Below are 21162 nucleotides of genomic sequence, written 5' to 3' on the forward strand. Positions count from 1 at the left end.
ATGGCTTCTGCATGAAGTAGTTTTTTGGTGCTCAGTGACTGGTGGAAACATACGGGAGCCAGAAAGGCGTGGTCAGTCCGCAGGGAATCACCTCTGCGGGTGGTAAAACCACCGGTGTCAGGAGTACCAGTACAAAAGGGAAGACATGGGTCTAGAAACATTTGTCCTTTCAATCAACTATGACTGTATTGTACATTTTTCTTCAATATTAAGGACTGATTTTTGTTTATTCATATTGCTTGAGATTTTGCAAGCCTCATCAATGATACGACAGATTGTAGAACTGGCAGATGAACCTTTACATACAGAAGAGCTGCAAACAATACAGAAAAAAAAATTCTGTTGGTTGAGATACACGGGGTTGCACAATAGGAGTTGGAAGCAAATGTCATTGCAGGTGATGTTTTTTGTTTCCACAGCAGGCAAAGTGAGGTATTCAGCAACAGTGTTGATCTGCTGGAAGGTAGGATGGCCATATAGAGGGATCTGGACCAGCTGGATGTTTGGGCTGAGGCCAGTTGTAAGAGGTTTAACAAGGCCAAGTGCCAGGTCATGCACTTGTGCCACAACAACCCCAGGTAGTGCTACAGGCTTGCGGAAGAGTGGCTGGAAAACTGCCTGGCAGAGAGGGATCTGGGGGTGTTGATTGACAGTGTATGCCCAGGTGGCCAAGCAGGCCAACAGTATCCTGGCTTGTATCAGGAATAGTGTGACCTGCAGGACTAGAGAAGTGATCATGCCACTGTACTCAGCACTGGTGAGGTCACACCTCGAATCCTGTGTTCAGTTTTGGGCCCCTCATCATAAGGACACTGAGGTGCTGGAGAGAGCTCAGAGAAGGGCAGTGAGGCTGCTGAGGGGTCTGGAGCACAAGTCTGATGAGGAGCAGCTGAGGGAACTGGGGCTGCTCAGTCTGGAGAAAAGGAGGCTGAGAGGACCTTATCACTGTCTGCAACTGCCTGAAAGAAGGTTGTAGCATGGAGGGGGTTGGTCTGTTCTCCCAAGTAGCAAGTGATAGGACAAGAAGAAACAGCCTCAAGTTGCACCAGGGAGGTTTAGATTGGATATTAGGAAGAACTTCACATAAATGGTTGTCAAGAATTGGAACAGGCTGCCCAGGAAGGGGTTGAGTCACCATCCCTGGAGGGGATTACAAGATGCATCCATGAGGTTCTCAGGGACATGGTTTAGAGTACTTGGCAGTGTTATGTTCGAGTCAATGATCTTAAGTTCTTTTCCAACCAAAATGATTGTTTGATTCCATGATCTAACCAAAGCAGAAGTAAAACTCATTTTCACAGTCTCACATAGTTCCACTAGCCCGTGAACTTAGAAGACAGCGCACCTAGGTTTTGCCAACTGTCGGTCATTACCTGCTTTTGTTTCTCTGTACTCAAACCAATCACAAGTTCACCAAATAGACAAATGAAATTAACTGACGACAACACACACATATTCTGAGATAGAATATATAGATACAATTCGAAAGGTAACTTAACTAACTCACATCCTCCATTTCCTAAAAAATAATAGAAAAATGTTGTTGCCACAGATAGCTGATTACAGTCAGGTGAAATTTACCCAGGTCACTGCCATCATTTAGTGAACGCACACTGTAATTTTCTCATCTGTATTTAATGAAGGCTTTAGTTTATAGTGAAATTTACACTGCACTGTTTGCAACTGTTTTACTCACAATACTGTTCATTTCAGAGGAAATGAATCATAGTTTAAGAAATATTTAAGAAGTTTGTTTCAAAAGACAATGTACATGACTACCAACAAAGAAAAGAGAAGAGAAAAGGGTAGAAAAGAGGCTAAAAAGAAAGGGGCAGGGGGAGGGAGTTGAAAAAAAAGGGGGAGGGGGAAGACAAATGGGTTAAAAAAGGAGTGAAAAAATAAAATTATAAACCTTGCAATAAAATTCAAGACATAATATTTGAATACAAAAATGTCTGCGTAATATAAAACTGCACATGGAAATTATCTTTGCTACTGTTGCAAAGTATCTAATCTGGTTTCTAAATAAAAACCAGGAGAATGACAGGAGCAATAATACATAATTTTACTTAACAAGGACTGCATTCGTAAACTTCATACATTTAAAAAAAAAATTCAATTTGTGTGTGAATGTAAACAAATACACATATTTTAATAGGCATTTGATTAGCAGTTAAGTATAAAACCAGCAATAACCCTGAAGATAATCAGAATTATTTTTATTGTTGTAAGAAGTCATAGCAGAAAAATTAATCCTATAATACAATTTACATACAGAGAAATACCCCCGACAAGGATAAAAGCAGAATTACTATTTTAAAAAAACTTTGTAAGAGATATAAATAAATGTCCTTTCTAAAAAAAAAAAGTGTGTATATATATATATATACACTGAAATTAGGTGGATTTTTCTATTTACAGGACTGTGTCCTTTAAATGTTAAAAACACAAGGTCTTCTAAAGAGTCTGACTTGCTGAATTGCCCTAAATATTATAACAAGTATTTACAAAAAAAGCTTTATGGTCAAGAAAAAAGCGTATTTTCTTTATTTCTTTTATGACACAGGAGATAGAAGAGCAGTGGAGAGTGACAAAATTAAATGACCAACATTACAAAAATCCTGCTATTTGTCTGTTTCAGGCACTTTCGTAACTCTGAAAATAATATGGTTCAACTGTTTATTTGAAATGAAAAAATTAGTCCCTTTAGGAACTGAACTTTCTAAAAATTAAGTATGCTTTTAAGTGAATCATCATTCATTTTGACTAGAATAGCTAAATTATGATGAGCTGGGCCCAAAGGAGAAATAAGCAATCTCAAATCCCATCACAGAACGCTGAAGGCAGTCACATGACAAGAGACCTCTTAATAACGGTATTTTTAATGAAGTACATATACATCAAGTTTCTCAAGTAGTTTAACAAGTTAACAATAAATAAAATAGATAGTAATTTAGCATAGAATGGTTTAGGTTAGAAGGAACCTTGAAAGGTCATCCAGTCCAATCCCTCTGCAATGAGCAGGGATGTCCTTCCTTAAACCAGATTGCTCAGAGCCCCATCCAGACTGGCCTCGAATATCTCCAGGGATGGGGCATCTACCAGCTCTGGGCAACCTGTTCCAAGGTTCCAACACCCTTATTATAAAAAATTTCTTCCCCATATTTAACCACAGGGTTACAAAAAACTTGATTCTCCTCATCTTTCTGGAAGGAAGCAGGTTCCTGGCATATTTCATATACGTGGTGCGACTCCTTGAGAAGATAACCCGGCACAAAGAGACCTGATCTCAGCGAAGCATTAAACCACTCCCTGCACGTCACGGACACAGCACATGAAAGGCAATAAAACCAGATGTCAACAGTTTAAGCCACAGGACAGAATACACAAGATGGTTTGAATGAGGAATGTCATACCCAACCCAAATGTCAGTGAAGAGAACACACATCACATCCTCCAAAACAAGTACTGGAAGTTAAATCTAAATCTCAGGGCTGGTTTTTTACATCACCCGCTTTCATCAGAGCCTTAATAGCTCTGGCCCTCATCTCAAGTTCCAGAAGCTCCAGCTGCTGTGCTGATGGCTGAACATCTTCTGGCGGAGGAACGGCTAAGGCTGCAGCTTTCGGTTCCTTTGGGCTAGACTCTGCCAACCCCAGTATCTCATTCACGCTTTTCTCAATGTCCTTCTGAAGGTCATCTATTTGGCCAGCTCCACTTCTGACAGCGTTTTCTTGCACATCTGGACCATCTTCTTCATTACACGGGCCTTCTATGTCACTATCATATGCATCTGCATTTATGCTGAGGACATCACTATCTTCTCCCTTGCCTGCAACACAAATGTAACAATCACACAGTCGCCTGACAGAATCATTTTTCTTCCAACCATTTTTCTTTAAGCTTCTGCTTAAAGTGTTTTTCTGTAGATTAAAAGAGTGGCAAAAAGATCTATGAATTTAAAAATAATAATTCCTCTTCTTTTTCTCTGCCAACTTTTAAGGTCGATTTAATTTAGACAAGTGTTAATGCATTTTTATGCCAATTTTGCAGTACAGCAAAGCGGCAATACCAGGAAAATCTATTCCAGCCTATGGAGTTACATGATCTGTTTTCCTAATTAAAATGTCATAAGGCTTCATATCAAAGGAAGCCTCTGCAGTGCAAAACTGATTACTGTTTATTATCTTTAAAGCAAACTTAGTTTTCAAAATGCAATTTTTAAAATGAGACTTTAAAACTACTTTTGTATTTTAAAAGGTGTCAGACGCTATAGTGAGGCACTGTACTAAAATCAATAGAAACTCCATTTATAGTGCAGCTACTCAGAATCTACACAGGTATTTCAGATGTATTTAACTCAGTAAAAACATGGGAAACTCATGGCATTGGCATTTAGTGCTGGCTCAAAGTTTATGTTCACCAAAAAAAAAAGTTAGAAGAGGCAGTGAAATAAAATAAAAGCAAAACTCTAACAGAACCTGAGTAACAGTTCTCACAATTTGGCTACAGAGAGACTATTGCTTTTGAAATATTGGACTCAGAAATTATTAGTCCTTCACCAACCTTTGTATCTGTGGTAACTTATTGTAGGATTGGCTCTTGCTTAAAATGTACCATTTATAGCCAGATGACAGTAAAGTTACTGATTCTAAAGGTTTTATAATTGTTTTTGGTAGTACCACTATCCAAAGCTATGGCGGTGTCCCTGTTAATTAATAATGAGATTTTAGAGCTAAAGATCTATGGTTCATTCTCTATTAAAAATACGGCAGAGCATGAAGACATGAAAGCCAAACTCTTCTCAGTACTGTACACTGACAGAACTAGTGGCAATGGACAAAAATTAAAACACATGAAGTTCCATCTGAACACCTGTAAAGACATTTTTACTGTGAGGGTCACCAAACACTGGAGCAGGTCTCCCAGAGAAGTTGTGGAGTCTCCATCCTTGCACATACTCAAACCTCAACAGCAGGTGCTTCTGGGCAGCCTGCTCCAGCTCACCTGCTTGACCAGGGGGATTGGGGTCAATGAGCTCAAAACAGCCCTTCTAACCTAAACGATTCTGTGACTCTCTGATGCTTAAAGTTAGTATGCTGATATCTGACTTTAAAAGGTTCTCTTTCACTGAACTGTTCGGTTTTTCTTTTTTTGGAATTGTTAGTTTCATCCATCCATCTCATTGGTTCCTGATCTTCAGATCTGCAGGGCTAGTAGCACAGATTTGCAAGGATTGCTTATCAACAATAAAATAAACAATATACTGGAAATCCAAGCAAATACTTCCTCTGTGTGGTGCTCTTTTTTAATATCATTCAGGCTATTAAAAAAAAAATTGATAATGCAGTCTAACACAGCAAGGACCTATGATTTTAATATCTTTAACTAATCATCCTCTTACTCAAAGAGAACATGATACTCTGGTTGATTAAGTCATAAAAAGCAACTATGAAGCAACCACCTGCAACAGTCATCAGGTCCCCTTGATAATAAAAAAGTGGAAGAGATCTACGGGGAATATGTCAGTTCTAAGGTCACTCCATATAATACGATGAGCAACATGTAAAGCAGGGCTCACAAAGCCATAGCAACCTGGTCCTAAAGTTTTGATGCTTTTATTACGACTCCTTCCTTCTCCATTTAATTCCCCTCACTAATTACTTCAGAAATAAATATGTTTCAGAAAGTCATTCCAAGACACATCTTTTAGACAACATTCTGAATTGTGAAATAGGAGTTGCAGGAAGCAAGTAATGTTTGACTTTTGCAGAAGATAAATATGGCTTTTAAGAATTCGCAACATTCTTTGATCAGAAAAGCTATTTCTAACAGTTACTGCATACAGCTAGTCCAAATGAAAACAAACAGACTGAAACATCTACAATTTTAGTGCTTCACGCCCAGAATAATACTGGCAGTTGTTATATGGTGCTGACTTAATGATTGAAATGAAACAAACACTGCTGCAGGTTAAGAGAACTGTTTCCTTACACAGCAGGTACTCTATACAACTAACTTCCCTGCTTTTGCATTTTCTATTCTGCCTATCGCTATAGTACCTGAGTGTCTTATCCACTACATTTTTGCATTTAAAAGAAGAAAACATACAACACAAAATGTTCACCCTCAGAGATTCAAAGATTTGAGGGTGTGAAAACACCATTTCATTGGACCTCAGCTCTGCACAATCAAAGTAAGGTATCATATATCAAGATTGAACAAAATGATTAAATTACAAGCAGTCCTTTGGCAAACCATTATTATAATGGATTTCTATGAATGTCAAAACAGGGTACTGTAGGCTCTTATGATCATCTCAACAGAAAATAAAACTGATTCTCAAAGAATTCAGCAAATGGTAATAGTAGTATTAGCAATCACCTACATACCAAGAAATTGAAATGACCAAAGATCCTCTTCAGCTGAAAAACTAGATCTGAAGAGCCAAATGAGCCTTGCAAGAGCTTCAGTCATGTTCCAGAAGCTAAACTAGCAAACTTTGAAGAGCTACAATTTGCTTCTAGTCACAAAAAAACCTCCAGTCTCACAGAATCAAGAAGCCAAAGTTCCTACACAATGTCATCTTCAGTGTTCCCCTCTCCTTTTCTGGAATTGGGACCAACTGAAATGTTGTAAACCCACATCAGCTGATTTGTAAGATAATGCTTCTTTGCAATGGGGGCTACTGTTCAAAAGAAAGGTATCAATTATCTGGAATTAGTCACTGCTCAACACCAAGAGAACAAAATTTCAGCTTTCTCCACTACATACCTTGTTTTGATTCCTGACTTTCCAGCTTGTTGTCCTCTCTGAGAGAAGAAGTAGAGTCGATACTGTTGTCCTGTCTGGAAAGAAGTAAGACGACATTTTAATTTACACCATTTACAATTTAAGAGAACTTTCTAAAAAAACATTAACTTAAGAAATTATGTGCAGGTAAGCCTATAGGCCAGCTACAGTACGGATAAAGGTAAATGGAACATACAGAGTGCTAATCTAAGCACTTGAGAACAAGCCTTTTTTGTTTTCCCTTTGCTAGCCATACATAAGGGTAAAGCAATTATTTCTGCTACACCCTAACCTTTTAGAGTAGCAACCTTCACTGGGAGCCTCTCCATAATATTAGGAGCTTTTCTCTAAAACTCAAAATAAATTGTCACACAGGCAAATGACTTGAAAAAGCTATCAGTTCAGTTGTATTCAAACACTATTTACTGTTTTCTTTTGAAATTAATAAGTTGTTTCCATGAAGTTACCATCATGCCACCACCACCCACTTCCCCTACATCACAATCTCATAGTTTCACACAAGGACACTTTTTTAAATTAGATGCAACTCAGGCATTTCTCTATTTCTTCTATTTAAAAATTTCTACCCTTTACTTGCTAGGTTTCAACTGCTTTATACAAGGGATAATGAAGAGATACTTCTGTGAAATGTTCATATTCTTCACACATTTCGCATGTACTAGTTATATAAGCTGTGAAAATACTGTGAAATATACAGGAAGAAGGAAGGCAGAAGGACCCAGAATCCAGAAGAGTACAACTGCCATCTGTAGTGAGCATTTTGACAATAGAATTGCCAGTTTCCTACCCTGAATGTAGGTGTGGCATTTGTTTCATACATATTAATATGGATTCAATGTAACTGTCCTGCCTGTGGGAGCTAAACAGCACTATAAAAAGGGCAGCAGCATTCTGGTATCACAAATTCAAATATAATGACTCAAGGAAACCTTTTCAGGAATGGCCTGAAAGCTTTTAGTAAAATTGTGCTGTCAAAGATTTTTTTTCTTTTTCAGCTGTCCAATGGCTATATCAGGAGGGAGAACTCCGCAATACTTCTAGCCATCCTGGTCTGAGAGGCAGTTATTTCGATTGCTATTTCATTTTCTGTAATAGCAAAGATTACAAATCAATAGCTCTTCTTTTTCTTTCACTTTTTATACCCATTGTAATAAATGTGTATGGTAGCATGCAATAATTGATTAAGAAGAATGTGTAACTGTTTTCATATGCACACAGCACCTAAAAAATGTATTTATATGCTCTGCACCTTAAGTAAGGAAATATAAATGTATTGTCCAATGCCATTATAACAAACTAGGAGTAGACCATTTACTGTTATGCATTTTTCCCAGAACTCAGTGATATGTATCCTTTCAGTTTGCTTTCCTGCTTGGTCAAGAACTATTCTCTCAACCTTTTAACTTCTGTAGGATTTTCCATTCCCAAGGAGGGCTGGAAGAGACAGAACAGATACAAACCACATGTTCAAATAGCTATGTTGAGTGGGAAGTTCTGTATATACAGCTAACTCCTTCAGAAAATTATTTAAACTTTGCCTCTTCACAGAGTTTTATCATTTATTTTCTATTCCACTCATCAGTCTGGTACTACAAAGGCCAGAGGCATGGCAAGATGGATTACAGTCCTCACCTGTTAGACGTAAAATAAAGCCTAGAAATGCAACAAATAAAATAAAATCTGCTGTATGAGATGGTTTAGACATGTTAACCAGAGTCTCAGTCTTCCTGCTGCTGGAGCAGAAAAAGAACCGGACAACACGGCATTACCATGTTCAATTTTTTAAGCGGATCAAACAGACAACAGGCTGTGAGGAAAAGTTTTACACTCATACATGCACCCACGCGGTCAAAGTCAACTGAGACCCACCCCAATTATCACTCCAGTGAGCCTGCCTGGCCTAGCTCACAGGGAACACCACCTCTGCACTGTTGCTGTAAGGCTCCAGACCACAACCAAAGACCAAAGTCTAACTGGTCCTCTGTTTTGAGACAGTGTCAGATTCCAGGGTAGCAACATTTACCCACCCACCTCCATTATTGGGTGGGGTTAACCCCAAAGCCAGCACAGACCACCATCTAAATCTGTCCATGATGGTTTCACAGCACACCTTCCCAGAAATTTCAGGTTTTGCTCTCCTGCCACTTGCCAAGGCTTATCACACTCAGTTCTCTGTCACATTCTTCCTGTCTAATAGATTAAGCGCTTAATGGTGAGTCATCATCAGCACAAAGGTGCAGACATAAACAGTGAGCAGAGGAACCCTAGTAACTTGATCAACACAGAGGGATCACCCTGCCCAAGTTGCTCCTAGAGCTGTGAAAGGGCATCAACCAGTCCATTTTCTGAGAATGAAATCTAGGAAGAAAAGTCAGCTACAGAAATCACCTGATAGGCTGAAAGATGTTACTGTCTACAGAAGCAGGGGGGTCCATATAGGATGCTGAGGAAGAACATTTCAGCATTGCATAAAACATACTGGCAGATGTTTTTAAGGAGAGTGTAGAAACGTATAGGGCAGCCTGAGATGTTCAGAGGAGGAACCAAAGGTGGGAAAAGGGATAGACTGAAGCAGTTTGAGAAAGAACAAGCATGGGGAAAAAAAAAAAAAAAAAAAAAAAAGGAAGGAAAAAAGAAGATAAAGGGCCAGCAGAGCATAAATAAGTTGCTGGTCAGTATACTTCTCTGGGCAAACCCCGGACCTGATCACCACAGTCTGCCCTGCCTTCTTATTGAATTCTATTGCTATATGATTTATCCAAATTAGAAGATACTAAGCTCTGCATATATATGGACGTGCATGTCTCTAAGTGCCAGCAACTGCAAAGGAAACCATAGGTCATAGGTGTCTGCAGGACTGTGCTGCCAGAAAATAGAATGAAAAATGCACATTTCCTCAGGGAACTCCAGTGTCATGCATCAGTGTGTATGCAAATGCATGTAATTCACCAGCAAACCTCAGGCTAGTCTAGCCAGCAAGTATGGGAGTCAGGTCCCAAACAGGGTATAAGATCAGAGGCAAAATTCCTCAAAGAGAGCAGGGTCTCCAAACTGAGGGACCACAGCTCTGCTAGACACACAAGAGTCTGAGTGTCAGCTACTAGGGACAATTCTAGGTCTGCACCAGCTATCAGAGAGGCATTCACGTGCAAGGAGGTCTAAGCTACAACTGGAGCGGAGATGCAAACCTTGCGGGCTTGTGTGTCCAAGTGCCAATAGCTGGGGAGAGCAGGTGGATCTAGGACCAGCTACTGATCAACAGATCAGGAAGGATCTATTTCCTTTTTTTTTTTTCCCCTTCAGCAACTCCTAATGATTTTTTTTTACTTAGTCACTAAACTCTTGACAAAAATAAGGTTGTAATACACCCTGCTCATCACTAAGAACAAAAGCTGCTTAGGCTGCCCCTACCCCATCTTCCCTCATGCACACACACTTCTTCATTTTGAGCTGATTAGTCACCTCTGCACTGGAGAGCAATGTGTCACTTGTGAAAGACTGATCTTCAACAGATAGTATTCAGCCAAAAACCTTCACATCTCTGATACCACTCTGAGCTCCAACACCAAATGTCACTGAAGAAATTATAATCGACCCTCTGACAGAAAACTCAGAGCAACCTCTATGGTTCAAACACTGGTTGTGAAATTACCTACACCTATCTCAACAGCTACATAAAAAAAAAAAAATACAAAATCACACATCAAAACTTCTTGTAAAGTTTCATCCTGTTGCCTTGACACTATTAATGACTGCAGTAAAATCACAATTCTTTAAGACTATGTCATGTCAGAAAAATAATGTTTAGAACCCAGAAGCCCTTTTACAGCAAGCTTTACTGTTTCAGAATTGATTAGACTGTACCGCTGGCTAACCTGCAACACTTTATTTAACAGGTGGGCATTTTGCACCATCTTGTGGCCAAGCAGAAGCATTTCAGTTCACAGCTCAGTTTTGCTCCCAATTTGTTAATCTTGTTAAATTTGTTTGTTAATAAAAATATTTTTTCCTAATTACCTGTACTGCAGTATATATTTGAGAAAGGGTAGCACAACATCATGTTTCCAAACCATGAGAAGATATGCTAATCTAAAATTAAGGCACAGTATACAAATTTAATATCCTCTGACCCAAATAACTTTGATCTCCCTTTGTTTGTCATTCCTTAAAAACACTACTCCCTCGGGATGACAGTTATGTTCAAAATCACTCTTCCAAGAGACAAACTCAGCTTTTTTAAATAGAACAACATTTTCACACTATGTTCCTTCAACAGAAAGAAGATAGCTACTACAGTTTGTTGGTGATAAATGCTGTAAATTTAAATTTTCCCTATGCTAGCTTTTCATGTCAGCATGCTCCATGCTAGTGCAATGCTTACCTGGGCTCAGGCACACAGATCCTCTACAGAATATATTACTTTCAGGAATCTGCATAGCTGTCAAAGAAATCTGGGTTTGAGCCTGATTTGGTACCACATCTTACAGAGCAAGGTAAGACAGCAGCACAGGTTAGGAAAAGGGGTACTGCTCAGAGGAGTGGACGACCAAGGATTAAGAAAATAGCACTGTAATACTGGTGGCTGGGATTCCAAGCTTCAATAGTAACTGCAGTTGGAGAACAGCAGGAAAAGTTTTGTGACAGAAAAAAATACCTTAATGCACTGGACTAGAAGACAGTCTAACAACATGATACAGTTCTGTTGATACTTTTCTTACCAGGCTTTTAACTGTCTTTAAGAAACATTCACCTAAATATCCAGAGTGAGGCGTGAGATCAGTATCACTGCTACTCTGACATACAGATGCTATACCTTCCTAAATTAAAATGTGCCTTTGCAGTTCCAAGTCTAAAAAATATTTCTAGAAGTCCTGAGTCCTCAAAATCTTCCTGTAAACTTTTGTTTAAATGGTGTATTTCCACAATAAATGCAAACTAAAATAAGCAATTAAAAAAAAAATAAAAAGGAAAAAAGTCCTTATGAAGTAGTGCTTCTCAGGAAATGCACTGTAAGTGACAGATGCTAATCAGATAGTTTAATGAGTTTTAAAATATGCAGTCTAATTACAGGTGAAGTTTGAGGACACCATGAGATCACAAGAAAGTGAACAGATGTCAAATGCTAATGTATCTGTTCAGTGACTCAAGTAGCCTGCTCTTTCAGTGATGCCAAATGGTGAAGATAAGCAAGTAATCCTAGAGGGGTAAATATCAGATGGCAATTGCACGTCTGTGAATAACCCAGTACTCAGCAGCAAAATATGTTAAAACAAGGCAAGCCTTTAAATCTGCTAACCTTTCTAAAACAAAGCAAGCAAAAACTGCACTCATGACTGCAAAGCAGTAAAAAGGCTATAAACTCTTAAAAGAGCGGATATTAAACTGCAGATTCGCACAATGAAAAAAATAAGCACATTAGAGTTTCAAAGTGAAAGATCATTTGCTCACATTATACCAATGAGCATATGATCACTATAATATTACCATGCTTGTTCTTTCAATACGTATTTTATTATTACAACAAACAATTTACTTTCAGTCCTTCTGTTGGAGGGTATTTAAAGAGCCAATTCAGGGAACAGCAAAGAAATAGCTCAAGAACATGCCAATACCTTCTGAATGAGATTGGAAAAATATCTGCTTAGTTTTGCAGGACATTAATTGGCTGACTCCTTTCAATTAAATATCTGTCATTTAGTTGACAATTTGGTACACAGCAATTTTCTTGGTTTAACAGTATTACACTGCAGACAATAACACGGAAACAATAACAAAAATCTGAGAACTGCACCTACAGAGAGCTTGCAAGTAATGAAGCAAATCTATTGTTAACAGCAATTTCCAGCTGCTGGCAAACACAGACCCTACTTCTTCAGCTCTTCTCTATGCTTCTTCCAGGATTTCTAGTGTTTAACTTGGTCTGTTATTTTGTCACCAGCTGCTTCTAAGTGTTTTACATGCTAATGGAAGTATGTGAAGCTTTTACAAAACTGAATTTAGGAAAAACCTCAGGACTTCTGGTTCTGGTGGCAAAATGAGAATATGTGCATCAAGAAAAGGAAGGTTCAATTGACAATTACAGATGTAATACAATCGAAAATCTTCAGATAAAGATCTGAATCGTGCAGTCTTCCCTGTACCTGGAGAAATTTCTTCAAATCCCTGCTATTTTTAGACTGTACAGACAGGAAGCGGGCCTTCAGAGACAGATAAAAATTTGCCTATTTTGGGAAAAAAAATACGCAGTGTGAACTATAGCCTTCTAAGAAAGTCTCTATATTTTGATACACTTGTAATTTCTTCAGATGTACTGATTTAAGCTATCTATTGATATAAGAATATTGCTAAAGGTATAAGTTTCTCGATTTTTTTTTTCTTCGAGGACAAGGATGAAAGACACAAAGCAGTGTATTTCCCATCAGTTAAATTTTTTACTAGATTAACTAATCTTTAAGACTAATTAACTAATTTAACTTCTTAACTATTTTTTTTAAGATTTGCTATTCACACTTTCCCTTCCCACATATACATCTCCATGAAAACAATTAAGACATGTTGGATTTAAAATAAAGAAGTTTTAATGTTGTGTCATTAATAGAATGCAAAAAAAAGTGGTCATTTACAAGAAAACCACAAGTAATGAAGACAAATGGGAAGAACCAAAAGCGAGAACATAAAAAGAGAAACTGCCTTTTTCATTCTGAAAAGTCTTTTCCCATGGCAAACAAATGCACCCATTTAAACTCAGATTATAATTAAAAATATATTAATTATTTCAAACTACCAAAATTTCGCTTAGTTTTCACTTTTTCTTCACTGTTGCATCTTTAGTCTCCCTGCCTACTGACTGCCGCGTTTTAACCCCAGCTAGCAATCAAAACCACGACAGCCACTTGCTCACTCTGCACACACACACCCCTCAAATAGGGGATACAATGAGAAGGGAGAAACACATGGACAGAGATAAGAAGTTTAATAAAATAACAAAATAATACAAATATACTACTAATACTAATAATATTTATATAAAATTAAAATAAAATATAAAATAAGTGACACTCAATGCAATTCCTCACAAACCCTGTCCACACCAAGTAGCCAGTCCTAGGGAGCAGCACCTGGTCCCAACAGCTGATCCCAGAGACAGAAGAAAGAAAAAGGCAGAAAGGCCCAGAGGCCTCTGCAAATAGCAGGATGACAAAAGGCCAAAATAAATAAACTACCGAACAGAACCTCACTGAAATGGAGCAGAACCGGAATGGATCTCCCCAGTCAGAAAACCTGGCCCTTGGCTCCAAGACAACAACTAAGCTAGCAGTAAATTCTTACATTCTCTTTGTTCCAACTCAAAAACAATGGAAAATTACTTGGGGGAATTCTGTCCCAGGGAGTTATCTTCTCTTCAAACTAAATCCAAACAATGACCATGCTAGCTACAAAAAAAGAAAAATTTCAAACTGCATGAAGAAAATAAACTCACTTTCGGTCATACCAGCAGACTGATTTCTTGATCTTCCGGGTGAAGCACAAGTTCTGCAAACTTGCATTTGTATTTACTTACACAGTTTGTGAAAAAATTAACCTCAACACCCACAGATTAGACCCAGTTAATAAACAGGGCTCATGACAGTTGTAAAAGCATAATATTGTTCTTCTTACTGAGCACTGTGCTTAATGATTAATATAAAACCTTAATTTTCCTCATTTCACATATTTTGTCCTACTCCTTTTTTTTCTCTATTATTCAAGTAGTTTTCCCTTTCTGCTTTTTTGTTAAAGCTTGCACACAGCTGGAGCTATAAGCCAAGGTTCTCAGATAGAATGTGTATAGCATACTGCTTTTTAACCCACTGCATTAAAAAATGAGAAAAGCCACAATTCCTACATCAGCATATCTTCTCTGGCCATTTTGGACAGGTCTAAAACATTAAATTACCAGGATGGAGACAGAGACACAAAAAACAGGGGCCCTTAAACCATCCTATTGGTCAAAGGAAGCAATGTGCTCTATAACTTTGATCAGCACCTCTCAGTTTCTGTTACTTTTTTTAAACACAATATCTTAACACAATTTCTTCTTGATTTTGCTGTCAGTTAGCTGCTTACATCTTTCTTATCAGTGATGTAAGTTGACGCAGCTTTGTCAGTTTTTCATCACTGCATCAACTGTTAAAGAACTTGGTCAGTTTTAATTTTGCTGTACTTCAACACAGCTATGAGCAAAGGTAGACAACACATACTCATTTTGGTCTACTTGCTGCTTATGCCTGGAATATTATCTGCACAGTGTAAAGACACTAGACTTCCAAACTGCAATTTAGATTCTATAGATGCCATTTTCCTGAAACTTTTCTGCTTGTCATGGACAAACAGGTTAAGTGCCTTCATATACCAACTAGCTAAAAAATGGTAAATCCTGCTTCATTTCTTTAACAGATACTCTTTTACGTAAAGAGATCTGATATTTAGAGTATTTTGTAGTTTTTTTAATTCTTTATTTTGCTTTTTTAACTAGCCAGCAGAAGGCAATGACCAAAATAAGAAAATAGGTCCATAAACATGTACTGACACCATTCCCAGATCATGGAAGGAAAAAATTACAAAGTTGGGCATACAGGCACAATCAGCTCCAAATGGAATCCTAGAAGAAATAGCGTCAGAGGGTATTGAAACTGTATCACATGAGAGAAACTGAAACATCACTTAACTTGGTATCACTTCATTTTGTCATGTATTTGTATGATGCATAATGTGAACAAAAAAATTTACTTCATTTGCTCTGAATCAAAGACAGGATCAGAAACCAGATCCCTGTAAAATTAAAATACTAACCAGAAAAATGAAATTTGGATTATGATCACTACCCTTCCCATCCATTTGTTCCTATTTAGTAAGTTTAGATGAACTAACCACACCAGCAACCAAGAGGTACTTTAATCTGCCGAAACACTGGTATATTGTCTCAGAAGTTTATTAAGTTTGTGCACTGAATCTGGGGACCAGCTGTAAACAGGTCAGCAATGAAAACAGAAAAGCTTTTTATTTTGTCTTCTACAAGCACATTCTACATACAAAATTTGATACATTGTAGGTAACAACCAGTAACTTTCTCTTCCCCTACACTATTTCCATAGAAACTGTCAGAAAGACTTCACCAGTTCAAGAAGTGACCTAGTAAAACACTACACAAGATTTGTCTTTAAAAAGCAGACAAGCATTTTAATAAAAGGTTAAAAAGTGTTAGCCTTTACAAAACTGACAGATGTTAACCTAAGAAAAGAAACCAGAAGCCACTGTTCTTGAAACTCTAGACATTCTACAACATCCCTAACAGAGAACATGGGAACAGATGAGTATCGGTGCTGCTTCAACTGGGGCAGGAATAAGGACCAGAAAAGGGTGGAAGAGAAGAGAGACATCTCAGCTGAATTGAAAATACACTTAACACAGCTCACTACCCTAAGCAGGAAGAGGTTACTCAACCTGCTTTAGCTCACTTAAAGAGGGTTAACATAAACCATATCACTTCAATTCTGCTGCAGGTTAGGAGTGCGCACATGCTCAATTAGCACAACTCAACTGACAGGCAGTAACAGCACTATGAAACTCAGCTATGTGCTCGAGACACATTAAATATTATGAAGTGATAAAGTCATGTTTTTAAGTTTAGTGCATGCTATCAGTCACAATTCATTGGCATTCAACTCAGGTAATCACACAATTAAGGGTATAGTGACAGTGCCTTTCAACAGTACATTTGATCATTCCTCATGAAAAATCCCTGTATTGTTTAGTATCTTTAAATTAAGCTTTTAAATGTTTTAGCTTTTACTCACTGACGGACTGATTCACCTCCAGTCTTGTCTCCTCCATCTGTCTCCTCCTCAGTATCAGAATCAGCTCCAACCTTGCCTAAATATACACAGTTTCAAACATGAACACTTAGGCAGGTAATACAATTAATGCTATATAGTTAGCCTTACTCTGAATTGCAATCAGCAGATGTTCTAAATCAGACCTACTCAAAATCAAAGATCTTATTTGTGAGTTTTCTGCTAGCCATATGGCTGACACTGTTCAGTGACACTGCACGACCAAAAAAACACAGAACAGCTATTGCTAGTACAATACTATAGGCACTAAAAAGCAAGCACAGGAGAACAGAATTAATAGAAGGTATTCTACAGCATTCAAGATTTGAAGAATTCCATTCAACTGAGAAGAGAGCAATGTGTTTACAAATAAATTGAACAGCCCTTAAATATCAACTGGAAGTTCAATTAGATACTGAAAAGCTGAAATGTCATATCCTTAATCAAAGTACATGGACTGTGTGTCTCAGCAAAGCACAGGGATCCACCACAAATCCTTTAACCACACTGAATACTGCAGTGCAATTGCTAATACAATTAAAATGGTTTTCAGTGTGTCAGATTTCCCCTGCAGAGAACCAAGAGGCAACTTAATGTCAGTTTACGTAAATAACGGATTTCAAACAATACTTCTAGACTCATAGCTTTCTTTTTTTCCACCAAGTCAAGAGCTTTGTTCTTATTTTGGGTCCTAAGGAAAAGAAGTTTGTACTATTGTGTTCCTGAATCTATCCCTAATAGATTCTACATAAATGCATTATTTCATCCAAACTTAAAAGATCAAAACCAGCATACATACATAGATACATATATACACACTATGTATATACTATTAGCATGTGCCTATATGAAACACTAATAAATATGTATACTAATACATAAACACACTAATATATACTTATTCATATGTATGTGTATTTATGTATTAGTAGCTAGACATTCAGTGAAAATTCTGTTTAGAGGCAGACTGTTCTCTGGTGTGCAGTGGTACCTAAAAGTTTCGTTCATACCTTCAAGTATCTTCAACAGTTTTTTTTCAGATAACAGCTCCAACTGCTCCAAACAAAGCCTTTTGATTTCATCCATGGAACAGCTCTAAGAAGACAGATAAGACAGACCACGAGCTACTAAAAATTTCTTAGGATAGAGTAACTATGAATGTAAGTAGTGTTCCAACTGTTCTGAATGAAGAGCTAATCTAGATTGAAAGTCCCCTCCCTATTCTGACCTGCATTGATGCAACTATTCAACACTAGGCAGGCGTTTTTTTCAGTTTTGACAGCTACCAAAAATTGTGTCTGTATTTTTTTTCTGAAAAGATAAGCAATACACACTTGAGTTACTCAACCTACAGCTTGGAGTTTCCACTGCAGCTGTATCACTTAGTAGAAATAGTGAGACATTCATGTGAAGCACAGAACAGCAAACAACTGTAGCCCTGATTACTCCTAATTCTCCATCATTCAGGAGCAGATGGATTGCATAATTAAGCTTACAAAGCCCAGAGACAACTGTTGAATCCAAGTTTAGGAACTGAAGCAAACACTGCTATTGGTAACATACCAACAGCTGTATAACATAATAAAGAAAACCTAAGAAATATGCAAATCATGATCCATTTGTCATGCTTGAAACATACTGCATGCTGCCACACATTTTATGGGAATTCCAGTTACCCTTAAATTTTTTGTACTATTTGGTGTCCTGTTGGTGAACTAGAGTGATAATTTGACACTTTCAAATGAACTATGAGACCACGTATAAGCACCAAAATTAGAAAATGCTGAGGATATTTTAACATTCACAACCTTACTGCACTTTTGGTTCTACACCAACAGGCAACTTCCTTTCAAATTCAGTAATGCCGCTGCCTCCCGCTGCTCTAGACCTCTTTTCTTCTCTTCTCCCAGAGATGAGAAATGGATGAGACTGCATGCAATTCACTATGTGTTTAAAACAAAGAAGTCCTGCCTCCCTTATACTAGTAATATGACTCACAAATTAAAAATTAAAGACAAACTTTTAACTGTTAGCAAACATCACAGAAATGTCATTTTACATGCAGCCTCTTCTTCTGTACAGGCTGCTAGCTTAATTTATTTTTACCAAACCCTGCAGTTCACAAGCCTTAAAAAAGAAAAGCGTATGTTCTAAGCCAGTAAAACTCTAGCAATACTAACACTGAAGTCCACAGGAGCTACAGCTTCAGAAGCTTCATGAAGGGGTTTTATTGCCTTATCTCAGACACTGTTTTAACACCATACAAAATGGTTCAGCTGACACAAACAGAAGTAAAAATGTATTAACAAATAAGCATACTTATTAGTGAACAACACTGCTGAATTGACTCCGTGCAATGGTGAAATTTTTTTGGCATATAACTAACCAGTACAGATAGTATAAAAATCAGCAGTCTGCAACTCAGCAATGTCGGAGCAGTGGAAATAAAGAGTAAGCTGGAATAATTATATCAGATCTTTTAAAAGGCTCACTTTCAGAGATTCAACGTAATCTTTAAGAAATACACAGGCAGCTTTTAAGCTGGAAGTCCACTAAACCTAAATGTGCTTTGTTGCACAAGCATTCAAGTTTTTAAAAGGTATATAAAAGGTAAGTGTATTTCAGTACCTTTAAAATATCAGGCAGCATCTTCTGTAGTTTTTTCTCCCCTATGACACAGAAACATTGTTGAAGCATTTCTTTTTTATCTGTGATGTAGAAACTGACAGGCTTGAGTGACACACTGAGATCTAATCCTCCTTCTTCTATATCACTGGGTTGCTCAGCTTCTTCCGCTTTTTCTCCAGACGGTGCATTGCATTTGGCTTCCTAAAATCATGGAGAGAAAGTACAATTTTCAAATTTTCTAGTACAATAGAGAATAAGGAAACTTGCAGCTTCATTTGTGCTTGTGAGAGTTTTCCATTCATAGTTGACATCTTAAAGTGGACTTCTGAGATTCAATAGTGTTTTAGTTTGCAAGGTAACTGCATTTTTGGTTACTGAAATCAATTATCCAAAGCTTCAAAAGGCAAGAAGTAGTTTTTAAATATTAACTGGAAAATATTACCTGCAAATACCTAGCTGCTGCTTATAAAAAAAGCATGCTATCAGGCTGCAGAAATCCACCTCTCTGATTCACTGTGCAATTAAGCCACTAATCTCATAATTTACAGTTATCCTGAAAAGAAGAAACTTGGCATAAAACTCCTGTGTGGCACAGCCTTCTGAAAATAAAAGCCGTCTTTGTATCAGAAAATATATCTTCCATCTATCTGTGGAAGACCTGCCCAGGTAAGGGAAAACAAAACAAAACAAGCTAGAAATACACTTTGATTCACTCAGGAGTGTGTGTCACACAGGTTTTTGTTCCAACACCTCCTAGGAAAAGCTCACAACCCCGGATGCACAAGCACAACTGCAGCCACCTCTGAGCTCGCGCCCCGCGTCTCTGACACCCGAGAAACACAGACCGGTGTGCTGAGGGAGAGGCACGGGGAGCCCCCCGGCACTGCCCCCGCTTCGCCGCGCCCCGGTCCGCGCCGTCCAGCAGGGTTTCCTCCCCCGGGCAGCCACACGCTGACGGGCTGGCGGAGCGCGCGGTGCGGGTGCGGAGAACACGGCCGCCTGCTCCGCGAGCCCGCCCGCTGCGACAACCAGGCCTCGCTCGCCGCGGCGGCCCGGAGGGCGGGCCCGGCAGGGGTGAGTCGCGCCTCAGGACGCACAGGCGGGACCGAGCCCCGTCGCTCCCGGGCGGAGCAGGCAGAGCAGCGAACAGAGCCGCCAGCCGCCCGCCCCTCCTTCCTGCGCTACCTCCGCGGCACCGTGACTGGACTCAGTGCTCCGACGCTTCCTGTCGCTGCCACCCGGCCCCGACGCTCCCTCTGGGCAGCAAGAACGAGAGCGGCGCCGCTTTTTCTCCTTGGAAGACCGCCTGCCCGGCATCGCGCCGCCGGACAGCCCGGGACCCTCACATCCGCGCGCCCAGCGAACGGCCCAAAGTGAGGCGTGCTTCCGGCAGGGCCCTGATAGGCCCGCCTGATAGAGCGTCCCGCCCCTTCCGGCGGGGCGGGTGGGCAGCCGCTGGCGGTGGGCGGCATTCTGGCGGTGTTGTGAGGGGAGGGCGGGAGCGCTCCCCTATAGAAACATCCGTGATCCTCCGTAACCACTATTTAACCCCGGCCGCTTTTCCCAATAATCTGAAGAGCTTCGTTCTCTTTCTGCGGCAGCTCCTTAGAAGCAGACATCCTGTCCGAAGCCTTTTGGAAACCCACGCAGATGACAAAAAAGCCAAGAAAACGATGTTATCCAGATAGCACTGTCTTCATGCTCAGGGACAGCTGCAAAACATCTTGTAACAAGCGGTTCTGAGAAATGTTTGTTCATTAAAGCTTCTGGAACTATGTTGAGACAATATAGCCGCAATAATACAGGATATAATGTGTTTGCTTGCTTGCTATATTCACCTAATAAGGAG

General features: G+C 39.0%; 1 protein-coding gene across 2 annotated transcripts; it reads right to left on the minus strand.

The window, feature by feature from the left end:
- Positions 1-2325: 2325 nt before the first annotated feature.
- Positions 2326-20647, minus strand: CAAP1 (caspase activity and apoptosis inhibitor 1). 2 transcript variants are annotated; one of them, XM_080362154.1, is made up of 6 exons: positions 20499-20647; positions 19314-19514; positions 17696-17780; positions 16650-16725; positions 6775-6848; positions 2326-3832 (listed from the first exon to the last, which is right to left on the minus strand). In XM_080362154.1, the coding sequence occupies exons 1-6, from the start codon at positions 20628-20630 to the stop codon at positions 3489-3491; spliced, it is 912 nt and encodes a 303-aa protein (XP_080218280.1). In that variant the 5' UTR covers positions 20631-20647; the 3' UTR covers positions 2326-3488. The 2 variants fall into 2 exon arrangements, with proteins under 2 accessions (XP_080218280.1, XP_080218281.1); XM_080362155.1 differs by lacking the exon at positions 20499-20647 and adding an exon at positions 20159-20265.
- Between the last annotated feature and the right edge of the window lie 515 nt (positions 20648-21162).

Source organism: Nesoenas mayeri (genome assembly GCF_963082525.1).
Source record: "Nesoenas mayeri genome assembly, chromosome: Z".
Taxonomy (NCBI): domain Eukaryota; kingdom Metazoa; phylum Chordata; class Aves; order Columbiformes; family Columbidae; genus Nesoenas; species Nesoenas mayeri.

Coding starts and splice junctions, on each gene's coding strand:
- CAAP1 (XM_080362154.1), bottom strand. CDS start 20,630: ATGCCGGGCAGGCGGTCTTCCAAGGAGAAAAAGCGGCGCCGCTCTCGT. Junction 17,781..19,313: donor TGCTGCCTGATATTTTAAAG/GTACTGAAATAC, acceptor CTGTCTTCTTAG/AGCTGTTCCATGGATGAAAT. Junction 16,726..17,695: donor ACTGTTGAAGATACTTGAAG/GTATGAACGAAA, acceptor GTGTATATTTAG/GCAAGGTTGGAGCTGATTCT.